Source organism: Elephantulus edwardii, unplaced genomic scaffold, assembly GCF_000299155.1.
Source record: "Elephantulus edwardii isolate Elephantulus edwardi_28Jun2011 unplaced genomic scaffold, EleEdw1.0 scaffold00101, whole genome shotgun sequence".
NCBI lineage: Eukaryota > Metazoa > Chordata > Mammalia > Macroscelidea > Macroscelididae > Elephantulus > Elephantulus edwardii.
The window spans coordinates 8,161,291-8,189,090 of NW_006399851.1; the positions used below are offsets into that span (position 1 = coordinate 8,161,291).

At 40.5% G+C, this 27,800-nt stretch overlaps 1 protein-coding gene across 1 annotated transcript in view; it reads left to right on the forward strand.

Annotated features, from left to right (window-relative positions):
* Window positions 1-27,800, forward strand: part of PHACTR1 (phosphatase and actin regulator 1) — an 815,088-nt gene that overhangs the window by 607,692 nt on the left and 179,596 nt on the right. The window contains exon 6 of the mRNA XM_006891609.1: window positions 23,552-23,632. Within this exon, the coding sequence (XP_006891671.1) occupies window positions 23,552-23,632 (81 nt within the window). The remainder of the gene's footprint in view (window positions 1-23,551; window positions 23,633-27,800) is intronic.

A 27,800-nucleotide genomic window follows, 5' to 3' on the forward strand; every position in this document is an offset into this window, starting at 1 on the left:
ATATCCCGCTATTTAGCTGAATTGATCAACAGTAGTTTTTTCACCAAGTTTTTAGGGTTTTCTAAGTATACTACCATGTCATCTGCATATAGAAATATTTTTACCTCCTCCTTGCCAATTTGAATACCTCTTATTTCCTTCTCTTGTCTTATTGCTCTTGCTAAGACTTCCAATACGATATTGAATAGGAGAGGGCATCCTTGCCTAGCTCCTGTTCTCAAAAAGAATGCCTTTAATCTTTCTCCATTGAGAACAATGTTGGCTCTTGGTTTTGCATTTATGCTTTTCACTATGTTGAGGAAATTCCCCTCTTTCCTATTTTGTGGAGTGTTTTAGTTAGGAAAGGGAATTGCATTTTCTCAAAGGCCTTTTCTGCATTAATTGATAAGATCAGGTGGTTCTTGTTCTTTGATTTGTTAATGTGATTAATTACTTTGATTGTTTTTCTTATGTTGAACCATCCTTGTATACTTGTTATGAATCCCACTTGTTCTCAGTGAATTTTTTTTTAATGTACTACTGAATTCTTGGGTGTTGCTTATGCTTTGGTAAGAGCCAATGGGAATGTTTGTGAAGGAGTGTGGCATGAAGGACCTCAGGGAGTGCTTTGTTTTTTTAATTTCATTTAGGCCCATGGACCTGTGGGCCTCAGGCCTAGTGTTGTTCTATGTTGAAAGAGCATACTTCTAAATCATACAGCACTCTTCTGTCAGTTTGCCATACTGACCTAATCTGGGTTTGCTATGATGCTGACTGAGCCTTGTGCCTTTTGGGTGTTAAGTGCCGTAACAGTTACCCATGGTAGACCTTGTTTGGCAGAGCTCCCAATTTAAGGCAGGTTGGGAAACAGGAGTGGCGTTCAGTTCCTAAACCACATGCCTTTGGAAACTCTATGAACTTGGAGAAATGATAGTTATAGAAAGACTAAAGGTCTTTTTGTTCATAGAATTGCTATGAGTCATCATAGACTTGATGGAAATCAACAACAACATTTAATTCTATTGGCTAGGATTTTATTGAGGATTTTTACATCTATATTCATGAGAGCTATTGGCCTATAATTTATTATTTTGGTGGTGTCTCTACCTGATTTTGATATCAAGGATATGTTTGCGTCATAGAATGAGTCTGGGAGAATTCCGTTTTCTATTTTCTGAAATAGTTTATGTAGAATTGATGACCATCTGGTCCAGGACTTTTTTTTTTTTCAAGTTATTTTATGTTCCCTATCTTTTGTCTCATTTTTAGTGGCTGCAGAATTCTGTGGCATTCCTTGATTTATAGACCTATCCCCACATGCTGCTATCCCTTACATGCGACACTGGTTCTTCATCCGATCTCCTGTTTTACCACTCAGAATAGATTAGGGACCACTCTTCTTTGGTTTTACCTTATTACTATAATGTGAAAAGGAAACCTTATTTCCAAACAAAGTTACCTTCCTAGGTACAGCATTAGAACTTCAGTAGGTCTTATTGAGACACAGTTTTGTCCATTACAAATGTTCTCTGTTAGATTTGTGTGTTTGCTTTTTTTTGGGGGGGTGGGGGGGAGCGGAGTGTAGCAAGCAGGAACCAGAGGCCGAGTTCTTCCAAATACAAAAGAAAAAGGGAGTTCTGGTAGCATGGTGCATTAAGTGATGGAGTGCTAATCAGAAGATCAGAAGTTCAAATCCCATAGACTGAAAGATGGGCAGTCTCTTCTTGGAAAGATTTATAGCCTCAGATAAATGAGAATGGACCTCCACTCCATGACAGTAGGTTTGGTTTTTTGGTATTGTTGTTGTTGTTATGTGCCATCGAGTTGCTTGCAACTCATAGCAACCCTATGTACAACAGCCCTAAACCCTGCTCTATTCTGTGCCAGTCTCACTGTCTCTGACACACCCATCCCGATTACCCCAGTCACTAAATCAATCCACCTCATAGAGGGTCGTCCCCTTCTGTGCCACCCCTCCCCCCTCCCAAGCATGATGTCCCTCTCCAAGGACCTCTCCCTCCTTACAACATGTCCAGAGTATGCCAGACGAAGCTGCAGAATCCTTGCCTCCAAGGACCAACCTGGTTTAACCCTCTCAGGATGAATCTGTTTGTTTTCTTGGCAGTCCAGGGTACATTCAATACTCTTCTCCAGCACCGCAGCTCAAAGGCATCAATTCTCCTTCTATCCTCCTTAGTCATTGTCCAACTCTCTGATGCTTATCAAGTGATTGCAAAGACCATAGCCTGTGTCAGCTGCACCTTAGTCTCCAAAGTGACACCATTGCTCTTCAGTACCATGGAGAGGTCCATAACAGCAGACTTTCCCATCGCAATACATTTTTTTTTAATTTCCTGGCTACTGGTTCCAAGAGTGTTGACCGTGAAGCCAAGCAGACTGAAGTTGTTAACAATCTCAATCTCTTCACCATCCATCCTGGTGCTGCCAGTTGGTCCAGTGGTGAGAATCTTTGTCATCTTGACATTGAGCTTCAATCTGTACTGAAGGCTGCAGTCCTTCACCCTCTGTAGCAAGCATTTCAGGTTCTCCTCAGTTTCGGCAAGCAGGGTTGTGCCATCTGCATAACACAGATTGTTAATGGATCTTCCACCAATCCTGACGCCACACTTCTTCTCATAGAGCCCAGCCTCTCGGATAATCTGTTCTGCATACAGGCTGAAAAGGTATGGAGATAGGACACATCCCTGATGTACGCATTTCCTGTTTTGAACCATGCAGTGTTTCCTTGCTCTGTTCTGACGACTGCCTCTTGGTCCAAAAAACCCATATATTTGTCTGTGCTGTTTTTATTCCTTAGCCTCATTGTCATTGAGTCAGAACTGACTCATAACGGACTCAATCCAGTGACATTTTGTACACTATAAATTACAAAGAAATATGGTAGATCACCCATCTTTCTCCCTTGAAAGAGGTGTGGTGTTTGGATTTGTTGTTGTTGTTGTTATGTGCCGTCGAGTCGCCTGCAACTCATAGTGACCCTATGTACAACAGCCCTAAACTCCGCTCTGTCCTGTGCCAATCGCACTGTCTCTGACACTCCCATCCCAATTATCCCAGTCTTTGAATCAATCCACCTCATAGAGGGCCTCCTCTCCTGCACCGTCCCTCCACCCTCCCAAGCATGATGTCCCTCTCTAAGGACCGGTCTCTCCTCACAATATGCCCAAAGTATGTTAGACGGAGCCTCAGAATCCTTGCCTCCAAGGAGCCACCCGGTTTAACCCTTTCCAGGACAAATCTGTTTGTTTTCCTAGCAGTCCATGGTATTCTCAATACTCTTCTCCAGCACCACAGCTCAAAGGCATCAATTCTCCTTCTATCCTCCTTGGTCATTGTCCAACTCTCTGATGCATAACTAGTGATTGCGAAGACCAGGGCCTGTATCAGACGCACCTTAGTCTTCAGAGAGACACCATTGCTCTTCAGTACTTTGGAGAGGTCCCTAACAGCAGACTTTCCCATGGCAATGCGCCTTTTAATTTCCTGGCTGCTGGTGCCAAGACTGTTGACTACAGAGCCAAGCAAACTAAAGCTGTGTACAATCTCAGTCTCTTCACCATCCATCCTGATGCTGCCAGTTGGTCCAGAGGTGAGAATCTTTGTCTTCTTGACATTGAGCCTCAATCCATATTGTAGGCTGCAGTCCTTGACACTCTGCAGCAGGCGCTTCAGGTCCTCTTCAGTTTCAGCAAGCAGGGTTGTGTTATCTGCATAAGGCAGATTGTTGATAAATTGTCCACCAATCTTGACCCCACATTTCTCCTCATAGAGCCCAGCCTCCCGGATAATCTGTTCTGCATATAGGTTGAAAAGGTATGAAGATAGGATGCATCCCTGACGTACGCCCTTCCCAATTTTGAACCATGCAGTGTTCCCTTGCTCTGTTCTGACGACTGCCTCCTGGTCCAAGTATAAGTTTCGCATTAGAACGATCAAGTGTTCTGGGATTCCCATTCCTCTCAGAGTCAGCCACAGTTTGTTATGATCTACACAGTCAAATGCCTTTGCATAGTCAATGAAACACAGATAGACATTCCTCTGGTATTCCCTGCTTTCAGCCAAGATCCATCTAACATCAGCTACAATATCTCTAGTACCATGACCCCTTCTAAACCCAGCCTGGACTTCTGGTAGTTCTCTGTTGATGTGCTGATCCAGCAGAGCTCTTCATTTACAGATAGCGTTTCCATACATTGGAGAATCTGTTTACGTGTAATCATCTGTTGTTGTTAACTGTTAACTATCAAATTACCCCCTGTATCTTGGAAATCCCATACGTAGTGCAGCAAAATGTTCAGTCCTGTACCATCTTCATGATTGACTGTGGATTGAAGCATCATGATCTATAGGATTTTCACTGGCTGATATTTTTAAATAAATTTTTAATTTTAATTGTGATTTTAATGAAAGTTCATTGAAAAGTTGGATTTTCATCCATTCATTGTTACACATTCCCCTCCCCTTCCCTCCATTCACAGGTCACTTGAAAAAAAAAATCATTCATTGTTGCATCATTACTTCTTTTCCTCCACCCTTCTCCCCAGTCCTCGTTGCAGTATACCTTTTATTCTGGGCTGTGGTCATATGTATAATGCCTAATACCTATTCCTTTTAAACAGTTCTTTGCTTCATCTGTTCCAGTGCAGATTTTATTAGTGAGGAATCAAGCCATTCTTCTTAGTTCATCTTAGTCTATAAACTACTGAAACCTTAAAGTACACGTGTGCAAGATCCAGATGCCCTGGGTACAAGGCATACCCTACAATCTGAACAAGTTATTCACATCATCTTTATCTGCAACATAAATATCATTATCTTATAACGTTGTGGCATCTTTATGAGAGTTACATAAAACACTGCATGGGGAGGATTAGAGAAGTTCCTATGATACGCAGGTAGTCCAGCTAGTCCTCCGTTGTTGTTGTATTTGAGTTGCAAGGAGTTGGAACTGTAATGATTGTGGGCTTTGTCTTGTTATTTTACATTGTGTATGTGTGTATACCTGCATCTTATATAACATAGGTATAACTGGTGAAGCAGGAAGTGCCAATGTTGCTGCTTCAGATTTATATGTAAAGTTTCCAACTCCTAAGGATAAAGATTGTGTTTGTAACAATACTCACAATAAAAGATAATATGACTTACAACTGAATCATTGGCACAGAACCCCTTATAACTTGATGATTGCTTGTCAGAAATATTAGCATTAAATGTGAATGTTCATGTCAGGCATAACATTTGTCTGGAGAGAAATCTGACATAACTGAGCTTAATTAAGATATGTATAATTTTGTTCAAAATAATTAACTAACTTCAGTGCTGGTGATAGGAAATAAGGAGAAAGAAAAACCTTCAACCTAATGCTGCTGTGTTTTTTCTTTGTCTTATAATAAATCAGAGAAGGAAGATTTTAAAGCCTTACTCTCTTAAAAACTTCATTCACAGCAAAGTTGATCTGGTCAAGAGGAGAAAAGCAAGCAGTGAGGCAGGCAAGCTTAGATCCATTAACTTGGCCCCACAAACTACTTTGAGCAAGGGCCCTGGTGTCTTTTAGGTAACAGGTGGTATTAAGTTGTTCTGGGCAGGATTTTAGATTTTTTCACTCTTCAGGGCTCCAGGCAGTAAATTTTTAACATAAAGCAAGTAATCAATAATAATTAGATGTCTGGAGTGAAATACAGTGCATCATTACGCTTTCTGCATCTGGAAGGAGAAACTCACTACTTCTAAATCAATGCATTTTCTTTCTATTCCTGAGGGGAGTGTTAGAGGCAGCAGAGAACAAGGTAGAAATGTGAATTGTGGCCCTGCACACAATCACAGAAAAATTAGATGTTATGACATACTTTTCTACAAATAATTGGAGCAAGCCCCAAAGCACCGAACTTTTAGTTCTAACATAAACACTTTCATCACATTACATTCTCTGTTGCTGTGGGCACACCTGTTTCATAAGCAATAAAAACAAAAATCTATGGTAATTGGTGATATATAGGTGAAAGGACAAAGTGGAGGTTGTAAATGAGATTTAATGTAAATTATTTTTCAGATCTGTTTTATGGTATCATATTGTACTATGTTCCCATAACCAGGGGCCAGTAAATGAAGACGAAACAATTTCTTTTGTGTCTTGTATATCTCAGAAGAAAAAGGTGAATCTAGTTCTGTTGGAGATGATTTATAAAGTCTCCTTACAGGTTGAGGTGGAAAGAGAGAAAGTAGACAGTGCATATTAAACTAACCAGTGCTCAGAACACTCCTAATAATGTGGAGGCCTGATGACTGCAAAACTATTACCTCTAAGTTGTTATTGTCACTTTAAAGATAAATGTCAAGAATACTCCATCTGTGTTAGTGTTGCTGTCAGAAATAGGGAGATCTCATGGTCTAATTTAGAGAGAACAGTGCTGCCAATTCAAAGGCCACACTTCTTTGGTGGTTCAAACCCTCCAGAAGCTCCTTGAGAGAAATTTGAGAACTCTCCTCCCACTTGATGTATAGCCTCAAAAACCCAATAGAGGGTCACTGCTATTGATTCTGACTTGATGGCAGTAGAAATTTGAGTGAGAGCTATAAAAAAAATACCACAAATGGGTAGCATTGGCTAACAAATTTATTTTCTAACAGTTAGGTGTCTGGAAGTCTGCATTTACGTTGCCAGCTCTTCTGGAGGAAAGTCCCTGTCTCTACCAAGCCTCTGCTTCTGGGTGATCTTCCTGTGGGCTTGGCCTGTCTATTTCCCCATCTTGGCTTTCTCATTTGTTTGTTTGTTGTTGTTCTGTACTGTTACATCAGAACCAAGTCATAGAGGACCGTCAGTGGGTTTTCAGAGGCAGTAAATCCCATGGTAGGAGATTACCCATCTTCTTCCCTCAGAGCAGCTGGTGGATTCAAACCACCTACTTTTAGGTTGGCAGCACAACTCCTGATCACTGAGCCACCAGAGCTCACTTGCTTGTTTAATCTTTTTTATATCTCAAAAGAGGCTGACTCAAAGCATTCCCTACTCTAATTCTGTCTCATAAAAAAGACAACACAATTCCAAATGGGATTCTAACTATAGGCAAATTGGTAGTGCCATCCAGAATGTGTTCCTACTTGTAGTTTGTCTGTGTACAAAACAGATAGAAGAGTTAGGATTTACAAAACTTATTTTCAAGGGGCATAGTTTAATTCCTAACATATCCTACTTGAATAATTCACCACCCTTATTCCTGGGGGGTGTAGCTGCTGTTAGTTGGCCCTAACTCATGATGACTTCATACATGCACAACAGGATGAAATGCTGTCAGTTTCCTTCTGCCCAGCCCCATGACCATTTGGGATTCATAGTGTTTGTAGTGACTGATGTTTGAAAGTAGATAGCTTTCATTGGCTGATTTTTAAAAGTAGATCACTTTCATTGGCTAATTTTTGAATGTAAATTCCTAGTATTAATCTGAAAGCTCTGCTCAAACCTGACAGCTTTCATTCTCTTTCAAGATAACAAATCATGTTGTTGTGTGCCATTGAGTCAGCACTGACCCATAGCTGACCCTCCAGTGGGTTTTCAGAGACAATAAACCTCATAGAAAGAGATTGTCCATCCTTTGCCTGTGGTACAGCTCTTGATTCGAACAGTGTGCCTTTGGGGTTGCAGCACAACTTCTTATCAATAGGCCATCAGAACATCATAGCAGCATGAAAGTCTTCACTACCAGATAGATGTGGCTGTGCACCAAGTGCCTTGACTAGGAATCAAACCTGGCTTCCCCACATGGGAGTCCACTTCTTTCCACTGAAACTCTGTTTCCCTCCTAAAATGATTATGCCAGTATTTCTTCTTTACAATCTTGCTCTCGGTAGAGTTGCAAAAAGACGTAAGCAAGTGTTCAGAACAAGTCTTCTGCACCCCCACTGACCGACTTGAGGAAATGACCCCAGAAAACATTTGTTGCCACTTACTACCTTTTATTTCATTAACACAAATTGCCTGCTGGACAACTGCATGATTTCATTTCATAGTGAACCTAGTTTTAATTCCCCTTCAGAGACTGTTCCAACAGTACAAAGAGAAGAGTTAGTAAGAAGGTGCATTTAATGTTCCTGTTTGGGGGCATAAAACATACAATGAAAGTATGCATTACAGAGTCATTTTAACAGATGACTGTAAAGTGAATACTATGTAGGTACAACTCAAGTTTAAAAAAGAAAGTCTTTCCAGCTCCTGGAAGTCCCTTATTATACTTTTGTGGTTGCATTTGCTTCTCTGATAGATGTAGCCATTTGTCCTGGTTTTTATTATAATCATATCCTTGCATTTTTACACTTTCACAATTTAGAGATACACACTCATGAACTATGTATTTTGTTTTGCCAATTTTAAACTTCTGTATGAAATGGAATTATAGTGTATTAGTGTATGTAGTTTTTGTCAGCATTGGAAGATATCTTCATCTTGTGTTTTTCTTTTCAATTAAAAAAATAGAACATAAGTAGAATTCTACCTTGTATAATTATATATGCAATTTCATAATTATTTATATATAATATTATAGCCATGATTGTTAAGTTGTTAAGATTTAGCCATATTTTTCCGCAAAAAATTTGGAGTAAATTATATGTATCGTTAATTAAAGATCTCTTTAAAATAAGGGCAATTTTTGCTATAACCCCAAGACCATACATAGTGAAACTAATAGTAATGCCCTAAACCTGCCAAGGCAATAGGTAACATCATGATCATGGAGAAAAGATAGAAATTGCCAATTAATTTGTCTTCCTTGGATTCACAATCATCAACCTAGGCACCAGCAGCCAGGATATCAAAAGACATGTTGCGCTGGAGAAGTCTAAAGAACAAAGATGTCAGTTTGAAGATTAAGGTGCAATTCTATCCAAACCATGATCTTTCAATTACTTGTTATACATCTGAGAACTGGACGGAGAATAAGGATGACAGAAGAAGAATCAATGGCTTTGAGTTGTGGTGCTAGAGAACAGTGCTGAACTTCCCATGGAGTACCAAAAAGACAAATAAATATGTTTTCGAAAATAAGCCTCCATGGTGTTCCTTAAAGGCAAAGATAGTGAAACTTCATCTCACATACTTTGGGCATGTTGTTAGGAGAAGTCAGTTCTTGGAAAAGACCATTATGCTTGGAAAGGTGGAGGGTCGATGAAGTAGGGGGAGACCTTCAACTAGATAGATTGACATGGTGACTGTAACAGTGGGCTCAAGTATGTCAGAGATGATAATGGTGTAAGATAGGGCAAAGTTCAGAGTCAGTGTTCATAAGGTCACTCAAAGTCATAAATGGTTCAGCAGCACTTAACAACAACAACGTCATATCTGGAAGCTCTGGGCTGCTTAGTGGTAAGGAGTTGCACTGCCGACTCAAAAACACTTGATTTTGAATTCACCAGCTTGTTGGGAGGAAGCGGGCAGTCTCCTCCCATGTATGTAACTCAAGCCTCTGAAAACCTGCTGGAGGGTCAGCTCTGAGTTGGTTCCACCTTGACAGCACATAAAACAATGCCGTTTCATGTTGAGGTTGTATTCATATTTCCCTACTTGATCCCCAAATTCTTCAAAGTAGGATCTCGTCAAGATCCATGAAGAATTCACTTTTGACAGCACAACTTTAAGTTTCATAAGTCTATGTCTTTTCATTTTTCTTCTACATCTATTCAGTTGCTAAAGCTATCATATGACTTGGCTGCAGGCCTTTTCTCCATAATAAAAAAAGGAATCAAAACACTTTGTAGCTGAAGAGTAGAACTTCCCACAGTCTTCAAGTCTCTACAGAAGCTGTTGGCCTCATCTTTCTTCCATCAAGCAGCTCTTGAGTTTGAACCACTAACCTTTTGGTTAGTAGTTAGGAGTCCCCAGATCTCCTCTTATGGTAAAGAAGAACACAGGTACCTCCTTTGCGATAATGATGGGATCCTACTTTGATGCTTAGACTCCAGATAAAAATTATACTGTCTCAGTTACTATCAGAAGTACTTAATATCAGTGATGTCAACTCATATGTTATTTTGGGCAAATACTCTATTGTATTGAGTTGCTGGAAGTTAAATAAGTCTTCACTTTCAGTTTTCTTGGGACGTGCATGTGAGAGCCCATCAGAGAAGCTTTGTTAGAATGCAGATCTTTGCAAACTGATAAACGGATGGTGGGTCGCTTTTTTCCAGTCGGATCTTCCAGGTTTAAGCCATGCCTTCTTTGTGTGATACTGCAGGTCTTGAGGTTGTCAGTTGTGTTCAGTTCAATCATTTGCCAAGAAGCTTTGTCTGTAGGAACTTAGCTAACTCTGTCCCAGCTGAGTAGGTTGGTCTCCCTCATTCTTTTTAATAACAGAACTCCAGATTTCCTACTGGCAGCCTGTATTTATATCAGCATTTCCCAGAGGGTTTTGCACAAAGCACTAGTCCAGGGTACTCAATGAGAGGGTATAAGAATTTTTGAGAAACCATGAGTTGAGCTGAGTTGAACTGATCTCCTGGTCTCTGGCCTTCTAGTGCACTGATAAGCACTGTGCATTTCCTAGAATTATTTGTCCTGAGAACCCTTCCTTCAGTACATCTCTGGGGATTACTCTTCTGCAAAGTAGACATAGAAAGTGCTGATCTACAGGACTTGGCTATAATCACAAACAGCAATAAGCAGTCTCATCACCTGCCTTATGGACCATGAAGAGCTTCCTAGCTAGTAGGCCTTGTATTTATTACACAATACTGTAGATAATAGTTAGCTTGTCCTGCTGGAAATGAGGAGTCTTGTCATGTGCCCCTTCTTTTCTACCCGGACCTTTGTTGAAATTACTACTCTTAAGAGTTTATGAGAAGGGAGGATAGTTAATACTAGTACTGACAGACCAGAGATTAGAATTCATACCAAGCCAGTTGCTGTTCTGTCAAGCGTAAAACATGGCAGCTCCACATATGTGAGAGTAGAACTTTGCCCTTTCGGGGTTTTAGTTGTTGGTGGTGGTGGTGGTTGGTTGTTTTTTTTTAATTTTTATTTTATACTGATTTACTTTCAAAGTTCATATACATTGTTTTTCACACTAGATCTTTCCCATTTCCTTTACCCACCCTTCCTGCCACCCATCAAATTGTGTGACCTTTTGATTACCCCCCTGCCCATTCTCATCCCTCTGCTCCAGCTTTCCCTGGCCCCATCCTTGGATTCTCATACATGTTATACTCATTATCTATTTCTAGAATAATGATCTTTTACAGTATTTTTCCTTTGTCCTTGTGGGACTGAGTTAGTTCACTTGACATAATGTTCTCCATCCCCTCCCAAGTTAGGTAGTAATTTACAAAATCATTGCTCCTGCATGCTGCATAGTATTCCATCATGTGATTGTACCATGGTTTCTAAATCCATTTGATTGTGATTGGCCATTTGGGTTGTTTTCAAGGAGACTCCAAAGTTTAATTTCTCAGAAGCAGCTCACCAGGACTTTCTATTGAGGCACTCCTGTATGGGTTTGAACTACCAACTACTTTTCATTTAGCATCTGTGTGTGTTCACTGTATGTACCACCTAGGGATTCCAGAGGATCCTCTATTAGACACCACAAGTCCAAGTACTTGTGCTACTAACCTAGAGGCCACCAGCCACTCCATGGGAGAAAGATGAGCACTTGCCTCCCATGCAATCATGATTTGTAGGCTTAGAAACTCGCTGGAGAGTCAGGTGTGAGTCAGTTCTGGTGCAGTGGCAGTGAGTTGAGAGTAAGGGACTCCAGACCTTTAGTTAACTAGCACTTTCTTAGGAGATAACAACTCTTGGCCTCAAACTCTTCATCTTAGATGAATTTCCACATGGTTTAGATTTTTAGAGGAAGAAAGAAGTTCTGTGCTGATTAACTGCCCACTTTGCCTTAATTGCCAAATATAGTTATTAAAATTTGTTTTCACTTTGAGTTAGTCATCAGAAAGCATTATTTGAATCATTGCATGGTTGAAAACTTTCTTAGCCTGCATAGTCCTCATTTGGAAATGCTTTTTTAGCATTCTTGAACATTCTCTGAAGTAGTGAATGATACAGTATTTGGTACTTGTACAGACTGCCTTTAGATTAACATGACTTTTTCCTGTGTGTGTTTATGATCCCACTCAAGATATTCCCATGTATTCTTTTTTCCTCTCTATTTTCTTTTCTTATTTCTACATGGCTGTCAGATTGGCAACTGTGCCACTTACATCATTAATGTTTTCTTATATTTAAAATGTTGTTGTTGTTGTTGTTACATGCCATTGAGTCGTAAGCGACCCATAGCGACCCTGTGAACGAAAGGCCCGGACACTTGTATAACTTTCATCCTTTCTCCAGGTTCATAGGGTTTCCGAGGCAAGCTATTTTGGAAGCGGATGCCACTCCTTCTTCCAAGCTTGTTTAAATCAGGGAGTTCCACCAAACACTGTCCACCATGGATAACCATTCTCGCATTTGACACATCAGTGTCATAGTGTTTAGCATCACAGCAACCATGAGTTATTTAAAATATCAACTAGTATTTGCCATTTGATGTTTCAAGATTATTTTCCCCACACCTCCAAATACTTGCTCCCTTTTCTCCTCTTTTATATATGGAATGTGTACTTTAGGTTTAAAAATTATTCTTTTCTACTCAAAATTCTGAATATGATGGTGTTTTCTTGAAAGATAATGCGAATGTGGGTTGATCATTCATTCTGGGTCTTTCTGGGCTGTTGTTGCACCGTGTTAATCATCCTCATTATTCACAGGACCAGATGGGAAGTGGAGACATGTTCTAGGTTCTGATGCTGAAGCCATTTGTCATGTGTAGATCTGAGCCTAAAAAATCCCTTTCCCCTCGAGTTGTAAAATGCAAACAGGAAGAAAGCTGCGGATTTTACTTGCCAAGTTGACTATTTTTTTAAGGATTGAAGGTAGAAGAACTTCGCAATAAACTATTTCAAATTTCATTAGTCCTCAATTGTTTTCTCCCCCTTCCAACTTCTGTCTCCTAGAGAATGTAATTTAAAGTCAGTTGAGTAGAGAATTCAGCAGAGATAGATTATCCTAGAGAAAAATATAAACAAGTCTGTACTGCAGCACTCTGAGCAGGACCAAATGACTTGTTCCAGCATCAGCATTGCTTTTCCTTCACTTCCTCATGTTTTGGTTTGTTGTTTTTTTTTTTTTAAAAAACAAAACAAAACAAAACAAAAAACACCAAAGCACTATAGTGTATCACACACAAGAGTTTTGAGTTATTTTTGGGTTTTGGTTCCCCCCCCCTCTTCTTATCAGAACTGGAAAAACATGGTATGTGAAAAAGAACCTCTTACCCAGAAATTCTACATCTAGCTGTGTATTCTAGAAAAATCCTTGTACATGTTCACATGGATACCTGCACAAAGATATGTATGTACAGTAACAATGTTTATATGGCAAAAATTTGAAAACAATTTAAATTATCTTGAGTTGCAAGTGAGTTGAATCATTTTGGTTTAAACATACCCGTGAAATGATATATGTTACCCAAAGAAGTGAGATGTTTGTGTATGTGCTCATAAAAAGATCTTTAAAACTTATAATAAATGAGGGAATAAAAAGAGAAGCAGAACACCCTGAGCAGAAGGATGCCACTTGGGTGTTTTGTGGTCTTGGTTTTTTTTTAGAGGCTGGGGTGGGTGTGTGGGGGGGTGTGAGAGAGAGAGAGAAGAGAATGAATTGTGAATCAATGATTGGCAAAAGATACGGAAGAAGGTATACCATTCTCTGTACTTAAAGGCGAGCAGTAAGATTTAGTGAGTTGAGTATATAGAGGGAGGGACAGTGAAAAAAATAGTACTTTTGGTTTTACAGTTCAAATGTGTTCCTATGTTATTTGCATAAATTTATTAAAAGCCAAAAGATAAAACTATAAAAAAGAAAATGTCATTGTTATTTTTGACAAATTCACCCAACACGAGCATTCCCTAAAAGGAAACCTGCAAGAAGTAGATTTTAAATTCCTCTGTCAAAGAAGCAGCATGCTTCCAGTGCATGTGGAGACTGGAAAAACAAAGACAGGGAAGTTGATGGGGGAAGTTAGTTTTGAGTAAATATGGTGCAGGGAGTTTTGCTGCAAATGCAAAGGCAGCAAACGCCTCTCTGCTGGTTTAACTGTGCCAACCATTTTGAGGCAGAGATTTGAGCAATTGCCTCCTCATAATTTACAGCCTCTAAAAGCCCACTAGAGGGCCAACTATGAGTCAGTTCTAACTTGGAAACTGTGAATTTTGAAATATGATATCTACTGCAGGAGTTGATCAAAGGCGTGTTTCTGAAAGTTTACACTAGAAACTAGTGTCACTCCTTTGCTGAAATTACTCTCTGGACTTCAGTGGAATTGGTTGCTGGGAGTCAGTCTCTGCCAAGCTCTGTTTCTGAAGCACAGCCTCCCACTTCAGAGACTTCAAGGCATTAGGACTCCCTGAGTGGTGCAAACACTCAACTCACTCAGGAGCTAAATGAAAGGTTGTAGGTCTAAGTTTATTCAGAGCTCCACCAGACAAAAAGCTTAGTGATCTATTTCCACAGGGTTCACCATTGAAAACCCTATGGAGCAGACAGACATAGTTCTACTTGAACACATGATGGGGTGGTCGTGATTTGGAATGGACTCAATGGTAATTGGTTTGGTCTGGTGAGAACCTTAGAAAAAGCAGTGGAAAGTCCCCTTAGTTGTCCTTATCTGTCAACTGACTCATATCTCACATTGCAAGGATCAACAGAAAAGATTCAAGAATAACTGCCCGTTTCAAGGTTTCCCGCCTATTTTAATTTTTTGATATATTAAGGTAGAATTTGATAGTTAGCTTAGAGAGTTTCTCCTTGGACATACCAAATTTTAGATATGGTTAGTATGCCCCACCACCTTCACTTGTACATATTTCAGGCAAAAAGACTATGGGGAGCTTCTTTTTATGTTTGTGTCAACTCAGCTAATTCTTTGCTCATTTATAAAATACTGCCACCCCCTTTCTGAGGTCTTCCTTCCTTCCCTGTTCCATAGAGTGTTGAGAATGTCAGCTTAATGGCTTGGAGAGTATTCTTTGAACATTTACTAGTTTGTGTGGTTTTGTCCTGTTGTTTCAGGTGCCATTGGAGCACCTCCAAAGAAAGATACAAACCTATATGGCAGTTGACTTGATTTTTATTCATACCAAGCTTGCATCAGTTTACTGAGGCTGAAATCTTTATGAAGGCAGAGCACCTCATCTTTCTCCTCAGAACACATTAAACTCCTGGCCTAACTTGCAAGCCACTGCACCACCAGTGCCCCTTAAAGCCTCGTATCATCACCACTAATCAGTGCTGCTGAGATGCTTCTGCATCCTGCTGGCTCTCCCTCAGGTTCCTTAAGTGAAGATGTAAATCTTTGTGGGAGGAGACTTCATAGTGCTTCTCAGGGGCATCTGGTGGATTTGAACCACCAACTCTTCAGCTTAGCAGTTCTACATTTTATGTTATGCACTGCACCACCAGAATTTCTTAAAGCCTAGTATGATGGTCCATTTTCTGCAGCATAGACATTTGATTGTTTCTTAGGAGTCAGGGAATTATGCTACTTCTGCTATTACATGACCTTTGTTTGAGCTTCTTGTCCTTGTTTTTGAGATTTTCATTTGTGCCGTTTTTTGCATTGTCTCTTGGTTGACTAAAATAGGTGGCTCTTTAGTTAAAGAGATATTAGAAGTTAAAAGGGGGAAAAAATCCTCAGAAATTGGCATAATTTCAGTTTTTTTTGTTCTAATGTTATTCCTTCCACTTACTGTGGCCCAAAGGTTATCTTCTTTTTTTAATTATTATACTATTTTATTCACAAAATTGGAATATATTGTTTTTCAGACAAGATTCTTCTAATTTCCCTCACACACAACCCCCCCCCCCATAGAATTGTACAACACCATGGTTAATTCCCCCTCCCCCTGCACATCCTCTTCCCTCTCCTTCTACCTCCCACCCCTCTTGGATCCTCATACTCATTCTACAATAATGGTTTTGTACAATATTTGTCCTTGGGGAACAGAGTTAGTTCGCTTAGCATAGTGCTCTCCAGTCTCTCCCAAATTAGGTAGTAATTAACAAAAGCATTGTTCCTGTATGCTGTGTATGAAAGTACCATAATTTCTTAATCCATTCATTGGTTGTTGGACGTCTGGGCTATTTCCATATTCTTGTGATAGTGAATAACGCTGCTAAGAACATTGGTGTACAAGACTCCATTTGTGCCTCAAAGTTTATTTTCTTAATTGTAACCTTAGACTGACTTTTTGAAATTTTTAATTTAAAAAGTCATAGATACTTCTCTGTGATCGGTCTTTTCCTTTAATGATTAGAAGAAGCTATTCCTTGGAAAAAGACATCTTGCTTGAAAAGTGGATGAACAGTAATAGAGAGGAAGGTCCTTAAAGAGATCAGTTGACACAATGACTCTCCCAGTGGTTTCAAGTATGACCAAAATGATAAGGATGGTGCAGGACAGGAAAGGGCTCAATCTGTTGTGCAAAGATTTGCTATGAGTTGTATTATACTCATCAGCACCTAACAACAAGGACGACAATATAATTTTTCAATTGGAAAGAACTGGAGAACAGATTCATGCTTGGAGTTGCAATACTGAGTACAAAATCTTGAATGATGCAGGAAGCATCAAAAGAAAATGAAAGGAATATACAGAGTTCCTGAATAAAAGAGATCTGGTCAACCCAGAATATTTCAGGAGGTAGACTATGATCAAAAACCAGTAGTACTGAAGGAAAAAGTTCTAGCTACACTGGAGGAATTAATGAAAAATAAGGTCCTAGGAACTGATAGAAATAAAACATGTTGTTGACATGTTTCAACAAACAAGTGAAATATATTGTTGACATATCTCAACAAACAAATGAAGCTTTGTACATGCTTACCAGTTCATGCCAAGAAGTTTGGAGGCCATCTAGCAGGTCAAGTGACTAGAAGAAATCTGTATTTGCCCCCATTTAAAAAAAGAGATGTTCCAACCAAGTGTGGAAAATATTGAACAATATCATTACTGTCACATGCCAGTAAAATTTTGCTGAAGATTATATTTAAGGTGGCTAAAAATATTGACAGAGAACTACCAGAAATTTAAATTGGATTTCGAAGAGGCTGTGATACAAGGAATATCCTTGACTAGTCAGGTGGAACTTGGCTGAAAGTAGAGACTATCAGAAGAATTTCTTGTTTATCTTTTATTGACTATAAAAAGGCATCTGACTGCATGGATGATAATAAATTATGGACAACACTGGGAAGAATGGGAATCTCACAACACTTAATTGTGTTCATGCAAAATCTGAACATAGACCAGAAATCGTTATCCTGACAGAACAAGGGAATACTGCATGGTTTCAAACTGGGAAAGGTATGTGTCAGGCTTGTATCCCTTCTCTGTACCTATTCAGTCTGTATGCTGGGCAAATCTTTGAGAAGCTGGACTGTCTGAAGAAGAATGTGGCATCAACTTTGGAGGAAAACTCAACAACTTGTGCTATGCAGATGACACAATCTTGCTTATAGAAAGTGAAGAAGACTGGAAGCATTTACCCCAAAAAAAGATTACAGCCTTCAGTATGAATTTCATCTAACCATCAAGGAAGCAAAAATCCTTGCCACTCAAGAAGTAGGCAACATCATGATAGAGGGAGAAAAATTGAAGCTGTCAACAATTTCATTTTACTTGTATCCACAATCTGCACCCATGATAACAGCAGTCAAGAAGCCAAAAGACGTGAAGCTTTGGCAAAATGTGTTGTCAGTACCACTGTAAAGTGATAAAGAGTGAGGATGTCGGTTTAAAGGCTAAGGTATACCTGATACAGGCCGTGATATTTTTCTTTTCAGTTGCTTCCTATGCATCTGAAAATTGGGAAATGAATAAAGAAGCCAGGAGAAGAATCAGTGCCTGCCTATGAATTGTGGTGTTGGAGAAAAGTGTTGAATATACCATGGACTGAAAAGAAGAAACATATCTGTCTTGGAGGAAGTTCAAGCAAAGAGCTCCTTAAGAGTCCAGAATGGTAAAACTTCATCTCACATACTTTGGGCATGTTGTTAGAAGGGCCAGGCCTTAGAAAATGACATCATGTTGAGGAAGGTAGAGAATTCGTGGAAGAGATGACCCTCAGTGAGATGGATTAATATAGTTAGTGATTATTACAACCACAGGCTTGAACGTGATGGGAATTGTTGCAATAGTATAGTATAGGGCAAAGTTCAGATCTCTTGCTAATAGGGTGAGAAATGTGTTGTGGTTGAGTCAGTGGCCCATAAAAACAATATTATTTCCTCTTTAACAGCTTTATTGAATGGTTTACATGCCATAAATTTAATTTATTGTTTTCCTGTACACGTGTGCGTGTGTGTTGCAGTTTATTCCCTAGAAGTGGTTTGCTCATATTCCAGTTTCATGTTTGCAGAAACATTGAAAAAAATGACCTTGAGACTAAATGACAGTGCTTTTGTTGTTGTTGTTGTGTGCTGTCAAGTATGACTCATAGCGACCCCGTGAACAGCCGACCAACCCTACCCTGTGCCACTCTCATCATCTCTGACACAGCAGAGCCAATTGCCGAAGTCACTTGGTCAGTCCATCTCAGTGGGGGTCTTCCTCTCCTTCGCTGACCCTTCGTCTTTCCAAGTGTGATGTCCCTTTCAAAGGAATAGTCTGGCCTACCTACATGTCCAGAGTATGAAAGACAAGGCTTCTCCGTCTTTGCCTCCCATGAACACTCTGGCCTTGTTTTTTTCAGTCTTTTTGTCCTTTTGACAGCCTGTGGGATCTTCAGTATGCTTCAGTTTACTAGGAAAGGAAAACTTAGTGACTAGGGGAAGCACTACTGCAAGGATCTGGCGGCAGCTGACCGCCTGGAAGACTGGGTTAAGAGTGGGAGGAGGTACCTTACTATTTTATAACCTTACACAAACAACTGCCCATAGGTAGTTAATGTAATTATTACATACAATTCCAGGAAGTGCAAACAATATACAACTGTTTAAGGACAAAACCATCGCCTCTTTGATCTGTATCTAGTTCTCCAAGCTTGCCTGAAAACAGCAAGGGAAGCATCAGCGTGCTCTCTAGGGAGAAACTAGAAAAAGTCTAATAAGAATTCATCTGGCTTGACATTAGTTAGGTGCTAATTACTTAAATGCTCCCAAGGATTCATCAGAGTGTGTGTGTGTGTGTGTGTGTGTGTGTGTGTGTGTGTGTGTAAAAGAGATAGAGAGTAGCCTTGGTAACAGGAGGGAGAGAAGAGAGAAGAGGCTTGGTAATGGTAAAGAACTGGATGCTAACAGAAAAGTGAGCATCCCATCCCACCAGCCACTCTGAAGGAGAAAGTAGAGGCATTCTGCTTCCTTCAAGATGTATAGCTTTAGAAACTCTACAAAGCAGTCCACCTTTCTCCTACAGGCTTGCTGTGAATTAGGATTAACAGTCGTGAGTTAGGAGTTGTTTAGTAAATCTTTAAGTTAACTGGAGCCATAAAGGACAAAAGTTGAATGAATCCCCGAAACTGTTGTCCTGAGTTAATACTGAAACCTTAAACCAAACAATACCGCTGAAGTTTTCTTGAAACCCAACAGTGGTGGTGGTGTTAAGACCTGTCAGTCAGTTGGCTCCAACTCTCAGCAGCTCTGTGACAGTAGAACCAAACCTTGCCCAGCGACAGGCCATCTTCACAGTCTCTGTTGTTTAAGCCCATCTTGTTGAGGGCCTTCCTTTCTTTAGCTGACTCTCGAATAAGCCAGATGTCCCTCTCCAAGGACTGGTCTCTCCTAATAACATGTTCAAAGTATATGAGGTGAAATCTTACTATCCTCAATCAAACTAGGAACATTAACTAGTAAAAATTATCTGCTTTAAGTATTATGCTCTTTGGAGAATGATCAATATGGGATCTGATTAATAACAGCAACTCAAAAGATTAACTAGGAGCCTTAAAGGATGGCAAATTATGTTTACAAGGGAGGAACAACTCAAAAAAAGGAGGGTGGGAATGGTTGTACCAGTCAAGGAATGCAATCAATGTCAATAAATTGTCCGTGCTGCGCTCTGGTGGCCTCAGGAATAAGGAGTTGCACTGCCAATCCAGAGGCAAGTGGTTTAAATCTACCAACTGCTCTGAGAGACAAAAATGAGCAGTCTGCTCTTCTGTGATTTGCAGCCTCTGAAAACCAGCTGGAGAGTCAGCTAGGAGTCTATGACGGTTCAGTGACAGTGAGTTGAGTTTTGTAAATGGTCATTGTGAATACTGTTGACCTTGGATGTATTTGCTGTATATATTCTGCACAACAACAAATTAAATAATTTCTTAAATGCCTTCCCATTTTAAAGCCTGATATTTTGCATGGAACAAGCCTCACAAGGCGGTCTCATGGAGAAATAAAATCTCGCAGGCATTTCTTTCTCTTCTCCATTGGTTTCTCAGGCCACCTCTGTCCTCTTTCAGACAGATTGCATCGTTTGCTGTGGTTGATAAAGCTCATTCATCCAAGTGTCAGTTACTGCGTTCTACATTCCACAAATTGTGTGGCTTCTAAGAAAAGAAAGAAATGTACAGTCTATTGTTTACAGGGTGGGGTGCTGAGCTGAGGCTGCCTGCCAGCCTGTTTCAATCCATGGCTCTGAGGGAGGATCTGCTACCTGCCTTACCCCTGGCTCTTCAAGGCCCAGCCATGCCTTGGCTTACCACTGCAAGGTCACCTGGGGTCCTCCTCTGCCTGTATCTCTATCTCTTCTCTTTTGAAGGACACCACACCGATCCAGTTACCCTCAAGTTCACTCAATTGATAATGTCATCATAGACCCTATCTACAAATAAAGTCATATTCACAAGTTAGGTTGCTCACCCAAAGATAGCCAGCAGCTCCGAGGGACAGAGATGGACAGTCTCCTTCTCAGCAGTGGACAGCCTCCCAGAAAACCACTGGAAATATCTGTCAATTTCAATTTGATGACAATGAAAGAGAGAAGGGTTATGACCTAAGTGAACCTTTTGGGAGGGCACAGTTTAATCCATAGTAATTTTTTTTCAAAACACTTTGATTTCTTCTACGTCCATCTTTAACCCTCACACCCCCATGTAATCTTTTTACCCTTATTTTTTCTGCATATATCTTTTATGTTATTCACTGCTATAAAGTCAGAACCTACTTTAATTGACACCAGCAAGTTTTCAGAGACTGTAAATTACAGGTTCTCATTAAACAACCTAATCTTATGGTTCTAGAGAAGAATATTGAACGTACTGGACTGCCAAGAGAACTAACAAGTCTCTCATGGAGAGAGTGAAACCAAGCTGCTCCTTGGAGACAAGGATTTTGAGACTCTATCTCACGTACTTTGGGCATGTAACCAGGAGAGGCTAGTCTTTGGAGAAGGATATTTGCTTGAAAGGATCAAGGGACAGTGAAGGAGAAGAAGACCCTGGATGAGACGAATTGACAAAATATCTGGGGTAATGAGGATAGGTATGTTAGAGACCATGAGATTGGCTCAGGATAGAGCAGAGTTCAGGGCTGTTGTACATGGGGGCGCTATGAGTTGTAGTCAACTTGATGGCACATGACAACAACAACAATGACCTAAGAGGGAGGGAACTCTGGTGGCTTAGTGGTAAGATTGCCAACCCAAAGGAGTGAGATTTGAATGGTAAGGAATTGTGATGCCAACCCAGACACATGCAGTTCAAATACCAACTTCTCCACAGGGGCAAAAAAATGAGTAATCCGCTCCTGTGCAATTTACGGCCTCGAAAAACCTGCCGGCGGACAGTGATGCATCTATGAATTGGTTCTGACTTGACAACACTTAACAACAACAATCTAACATTAGTTTTTCTATCACATACCTTGTTATTAAGGAGCCCTGAGGTACACTGATTAAAATGTTTGGTTGCTATCCTAGGCTGGCAGTTTAAACCTGCTATGAGGAAAAGCTAAGGCTCTCTTCACTTGTAAAGATTTCCAGCCTTGGAAGCCCTATGGGAAGTTCTAATCTGTCTTAAACACACTGGAATCCAGTTGATTCCAGCTCACAGCAGCCTTCCACTGAGCTTCCAAGACTATACTTTTTTTTTTTTTTACTTAGAGTTGTGGCATGTATTAGGGAAATAGGTTGGGAATTGGTGGAAACAAAGGCCACCACACAGTGAAAGTCCATGTCTAGGGAATAGAAGCCCTAGATAGATTAACAGCAAGACACGATTCTTTAGCTAGTTCAGACCACTTGGTCAACAAGTGAAAGTCCAAGTTCAGTCCAGCAGCAGAATTGCACAAAGCCCCTGGTTTCCTCAGTCTTTCAGCCAGCTTTGTCTCACAAGAGTCACAGGTCAGCTCTTCCTTATGGGAACAGTTTGCCTATCATTCTCCCATAACTCTGGTAGTGGATTTCGAACCACAGATCTTTTGGTTAGCAGCCTGATACATTACGCACTAGGCCCACCACAAGCTTCTTGTGAATTAACAGTGGGTGTTGGTTTTTTGTTTTTTGGGGTTTTTTTTTTGTCATTTAAGAATTAGAATATGTTAAACCATAGATTCCCAAGTGTATAACAAAGCAAGTCTCAGTCTCTGGACTTCTCCAGTCAGAACCTGGGAGCCCAGACATCTATATTTTTCTCACAGTGGCAAAGTGGGTAGCAAATTCCCAATCCAGGATTCCATGTTTGGCTTTCTAGTTTTCACTCATTTGTTTTGTTTGGGTGTTCTTCTGTTGAGCTGTGTATGTTATAAGATCTGTATCTGAATTTGTGTAAGATAGATTTTTTTAAAATTTCTTGACTGACACCCTCCCCCCGCCCCCGTGTAAATAAGTGCATTTGCAAAGGATACAGAAATTCTCAAGGTGATAAAAGCAACTTAAATACCCCTCACCTCGGCACAGTCTTAACCCAGGACCTGACACACAGCTGTACCAAAGAGCTACGTTTATTTCACAGACTCGTTTCTGCCCTGCGCTACCTGGCACGCCAAGCTATGCCTCTCTTTGTACGGCTCCTCACTTCTCCACTTAGCCTTTATTTCCACTTGATTTCCCACCTTCATGCCCACTCTTCTGAGAGGAATCTTTGAGCCGCTTCCGCCTCCAGCTCCCGCCCTCTGCACACTGGGCTCAAGTGGGACAGATACAGCTGCTCTCCTAATAGATAGGTGTCCGTTTTACACCTGGCGGCTCCCCCTGGGGGCTTAGGAGTGGAGAGCAGTGGGTGGGCTTCCTACCTCCACATCCTCATTTCTAAAACTCCGCAATCCTGCTTAATGCCCAGGGAACTCTTAACGTGAACTGTGCGCTTCAGTGAATAGTAACATATCAGTATTGGTCCATCCCCTGGAACAAAGGAGCCAAAGGAATTGGAGATGCTGATGATGGTCGATCACAGTTCGACCCTACCTGCGTTTTCTACACCATTCCTCTGTAAACCTAAAACGGAAAAGAAAAATAGAAGTACTGGAATTTTAAGAATAAAACAAGTGTTACATACTCACAACTTCTTCTCTGTCTTTCGCTTGTAGCCCTGGAAAGGAAAATATCAATGAGGCAAAGCAGAGAGGAGCTGATAAAGCGAGGGGTCTTGAAGGAAATCTATGATAAAGGTAAGAGGGACTGGCCCACCCTCCAAGGGATAGATGCTTAGATCTAAGCATGGGGTTCGTACACATGCTAGTAAGATTCTTACTAAGGCCAGTTGTCAGTGTTCTGTTCCACCTCACGGTGATTCCATATATGTCAGGATAGAACTGATTTTCATGTTGTTGGGTGCTATTGAGTCAGTTCATCATGGATGACATAACAAAACCCTGCCCAATCCTAACTATTCCAGGACGTCGGTTTATCTCGTTGAGGGCCTTCCTCTCTTTTGCTGACTTACTCTCCTCTTTGTCACACCTAATGCGCTTTTCTAGGGACTGACCTCTCTTGATAACATGCCCAAAATACCTGAGATGAAATGCCCAAAATACCAAAATCCTAAGGAGCTAATATTATGGCTGCAAGCTGATGTCATCGAGGGTCTTCCTCTCTTTCTGGCTCTCTCCAGGGACTGACCTCTCTTGATAACTTGTTTAAAGTAACTGAGTTGAAGGCTCTAACTGTCTTCACTTCTAAGAAGCAGCATTTCTGCATTGGTGTTGGGTATCATCGAATTGGAATCGACTCATAACTGACCCTCCCGCAGGTTTTTAGAGGCAGGAGATTGTCCATCTTTCTCACACTTAATGGCTGGTGGATTTGAACTGTGTGCTTTTGGGTTGGCAGTGCAAGTCCTTTCCACTCCTGAGTTCTCTTATGTTGCATGTTCTTGTTGTTGGATGCTGTTGAGTAGAGTATGACATATAGCCATCGTTTAAACAACAGATCTGAACCCTGGCCTATGCTGTGCCATCCTCATCGTCTCTGAAATACTTGAGCCCGTTGCTTTTTCGGTGAACTTCTACCTTCCAAGCATTATGGCTCTCTCCAAGGAATAGCCCTCATAACAACATGCCCAGAGTGCGTGTAATGAAGTTTCACCATCCTTGCCTTTAATGAGCATTCTGGATGCTCTTTCTGCAAGACATAGCTGTTTGTTCTTTGAATACATCATAGAATATATTCAGTACTCTCTTCCAGCATCACAACTGAAAGGCATCAGTTGTTTTTCTATCATCCTTACTCATTGTCCAGCTCTCAGATGCATAGCAGGTAATGGAAAATACCATGGTTTGAATGAGATGCACCTTCGTCTTTGAACTGACACCATTGCTCTTCAGAAATTTAACAAGATCCTTGATAGCAGGTTTTCCCAATGCAATGCATCTTTTGATTTCTTGACTGCTGGTACCAAGGGTGTTGATTGTGGATCCAAGTAAGATGAAAACATTAACAGTTTTCAATCTTTTCTTGATCTTACATGATTTTTCCAGTTGGTCCAGTGGTGAGGAATTTTGTCTTGTTGATGTTGAGATGCAATCCATAGTAAAGACTGTAGTCCTTGATCTTCTGCAGCAAGTGCTTCAGGTCCTCCTCACATTGATGAAGCAAGGTCATCTGCATAGCACAGGTTATTGATGAGTCTTCATCCAGTCCTACTGCTACATTATGCTTCCAGTCCAGCTTCTTGAATGATTTGCTCATCATACAAATTGAATAGGCATGGGAAAAGGTTACAGCCCCATCTCTCACCTTACTTGATTTTAAACCATACGGTGTTTCCCCTGCTCTGTTCAGACGACAGATTCTAGAGAAGATAGTTTGGCAGGGTAAGAATTGTGCTTCTTCCTACTTGTAGTTATTTGTGTGACGAAAAACAAAATTTCAGCAATCTGTATGACACCAGGAAGCTCCATGACAGGAAAGGACAAAATGAAAGGGGCCAGAAGAGCCAGGGCCGGAGAAAACCATGGGACCAACAAGAAACTTGAGAGATGTTGAACATTGCATAGGAACAGATGAAGGAAAGCACTGTTTAAAAAGAATATATGATTAGTCATTATTTGTATGACAGCAGTCCAGAATAAGAGGTGCATCACAAAATGGACTGAGAAGGGGGAGAGAAGGAGGAAATTGTGAAACAATGAATGAATTTTATTTTTTAAGTGAACTGGGGCAAAGGGCTAGGGAGAAAAATGTGCAGCAATGAATGAATGAAAATCCATCTCTCCTGAAAAACGAGAATTTTTTAAAAAAGAAAGAAACACCAGTAAGAAGTCATTATGCTGAGTGAAATATCTCAGTCACAAAAGGACAAATACTGCATAGTGGTACTGTTATAAAACAGGCCTGAAATGGGGGTTGGGCGAAAACTAAGAAAAGAGGGGATAAATAAATAATGAACGCTGTATTAAAATTGATAAGGGAAATAAACTGTTTAAAAGGAATATATGATTAGGTGTTATTTGCATGACAACAGTCCAAAATAAGAAGTACATAGCAAAGTGGACTTGGGGAGGAAGAAGAAATTGTACAATGAAAGAATTTTTTTTTTCAAGAGAAAAGCAAACAGGGGGAGGGTAAGGAGGAAAATGTGCAACAGTGAATGAATGGAAATCCAAGTTTTCTGTAAACTTTGATTGAGCTGTCAATTAAAAAAAATTAAATTTTGTTTTAAAAAAGAAGTCTGCTTTCTTCATCAGCACTCTGAGCAGGCAGAAGATGGTGCCAACATGGCAGACTGCTGTCAGGATGGCAGGGACTGTGCTGACTCTGACGGCTAGGGAGCTGATTTAATAATCTAGCCCACCAGATAGCATCAGCCCCAAACAACGAGACAATCATTATTGATGGCCGTAATGCAATTGGAAGTGACAGTCTGTTATTTCACTTAACATGCTAACAGAGTGTGATCTCTGGGGAGAGAGCAAGCACCAACTCGATTCAGAAGAGCAAAGCTCATCGAAAGAGACGTGAAGGATACCTAACACATCGTGTAAAGTACCTCATACATTCATATTTAAAGACATTAATTCAATAAGTGCAGCCCATGCTGCCTACTGCATGACCTGTTGTGGACACATTACACAGAATACGTCAATCACTGTAAATATTAGCACTTAAATTATCTCATGTGCACAGTCCTGTTTTACCATTTTCTCCATTTCAGTACCTCCTGTTGTTGGGAGACAGAATGCAAAAAAAAAAAAAAAAAGAAAGAAAGAAAAGAACCCCCTAAAAAAAAAATCTAAGAAAGAAATTCTCACTGCTCATGGATTTCCAGCATTTGTCTTGGTAACTCCTGGAGCCAGGAAACGCCTCTACAATTAAATTCACCCCAGCTGTGCATATTCGAACACCAGCAGGCCCACAGGCAGTACCTGGGTCCTTCTCAGAGTCACATCATTTTTCTTAACATCATGTGGCTGGATTCCAGTGCTGAGAAAAAGGGAGCTTTATTACCTTCCTCTAATAGGGTGCCGAGCTCTGGTAGCACAGTCCACAGGAAGTTCCACTGCTAACACAAAGGCAACACCTCTCTAGTGATTCGAATCCATCAGTGACTCCTCAGGACGAAGATAAGAAATCCCTTACCATGCAATTTACAGCCTTTGACAACAAACAAGAAGGTCAGGTAGGAGTCTTTTCTAACTCAGTATCAGTGAGTGAGTGAGGAGTGAGTGAGTAAGTAAATAGTTTACTAGGGAGTCCCTGGGTGATGCCATCATTCAGCTACTGAACAAAAGGTTGAAAGTTTGAATCTACCCTGAGACACCTTAGAGGAAATACCTGGAAATCTGCTGTCCTGAAATCAGCTGTTGTAAATCCTCTGGCTCATTATCTGTTCTAGCAAACATATGGTCACAAGGAGTCAGGCTCAAATCGAAGGCAACCGACTTTTAGTGGTTCACTGTAAACTTAGTAACTTCCATGCAGGAGACCCCAGTTTGATTCTCACCAGTGCATCTCACAACACTAGCCTCTGCCACTGATGTACTGTGTGTTGCGTTGGAAATGTTTCAGTGGAGCTTCCAGACTAAGACAGACTGGGAAGGAGGATCAGAGAATGTATTCCTGAGAGAGAGAAAAGAAAATCAGCCAATGGAAACAGGCCCATCTTATTGTGCATGGTAGTTTCAGGGGCCTCTTAATGACAGCTAATGGACTCATGGCAATGGGTTAACAACAATGTGAATGGAGAGTTTTCTGGAACCAATAATTTTTTAAAAAATAAGCCTCTTTAGCCTTCTACTTCTTAGAAAAATCACACTAGAATACAGCTTAGTTGATTGATGAAGCCCACACTATCCCTAATCTTGTCACTTTTCTCTAGCATCTTGCTTTCTATATAAC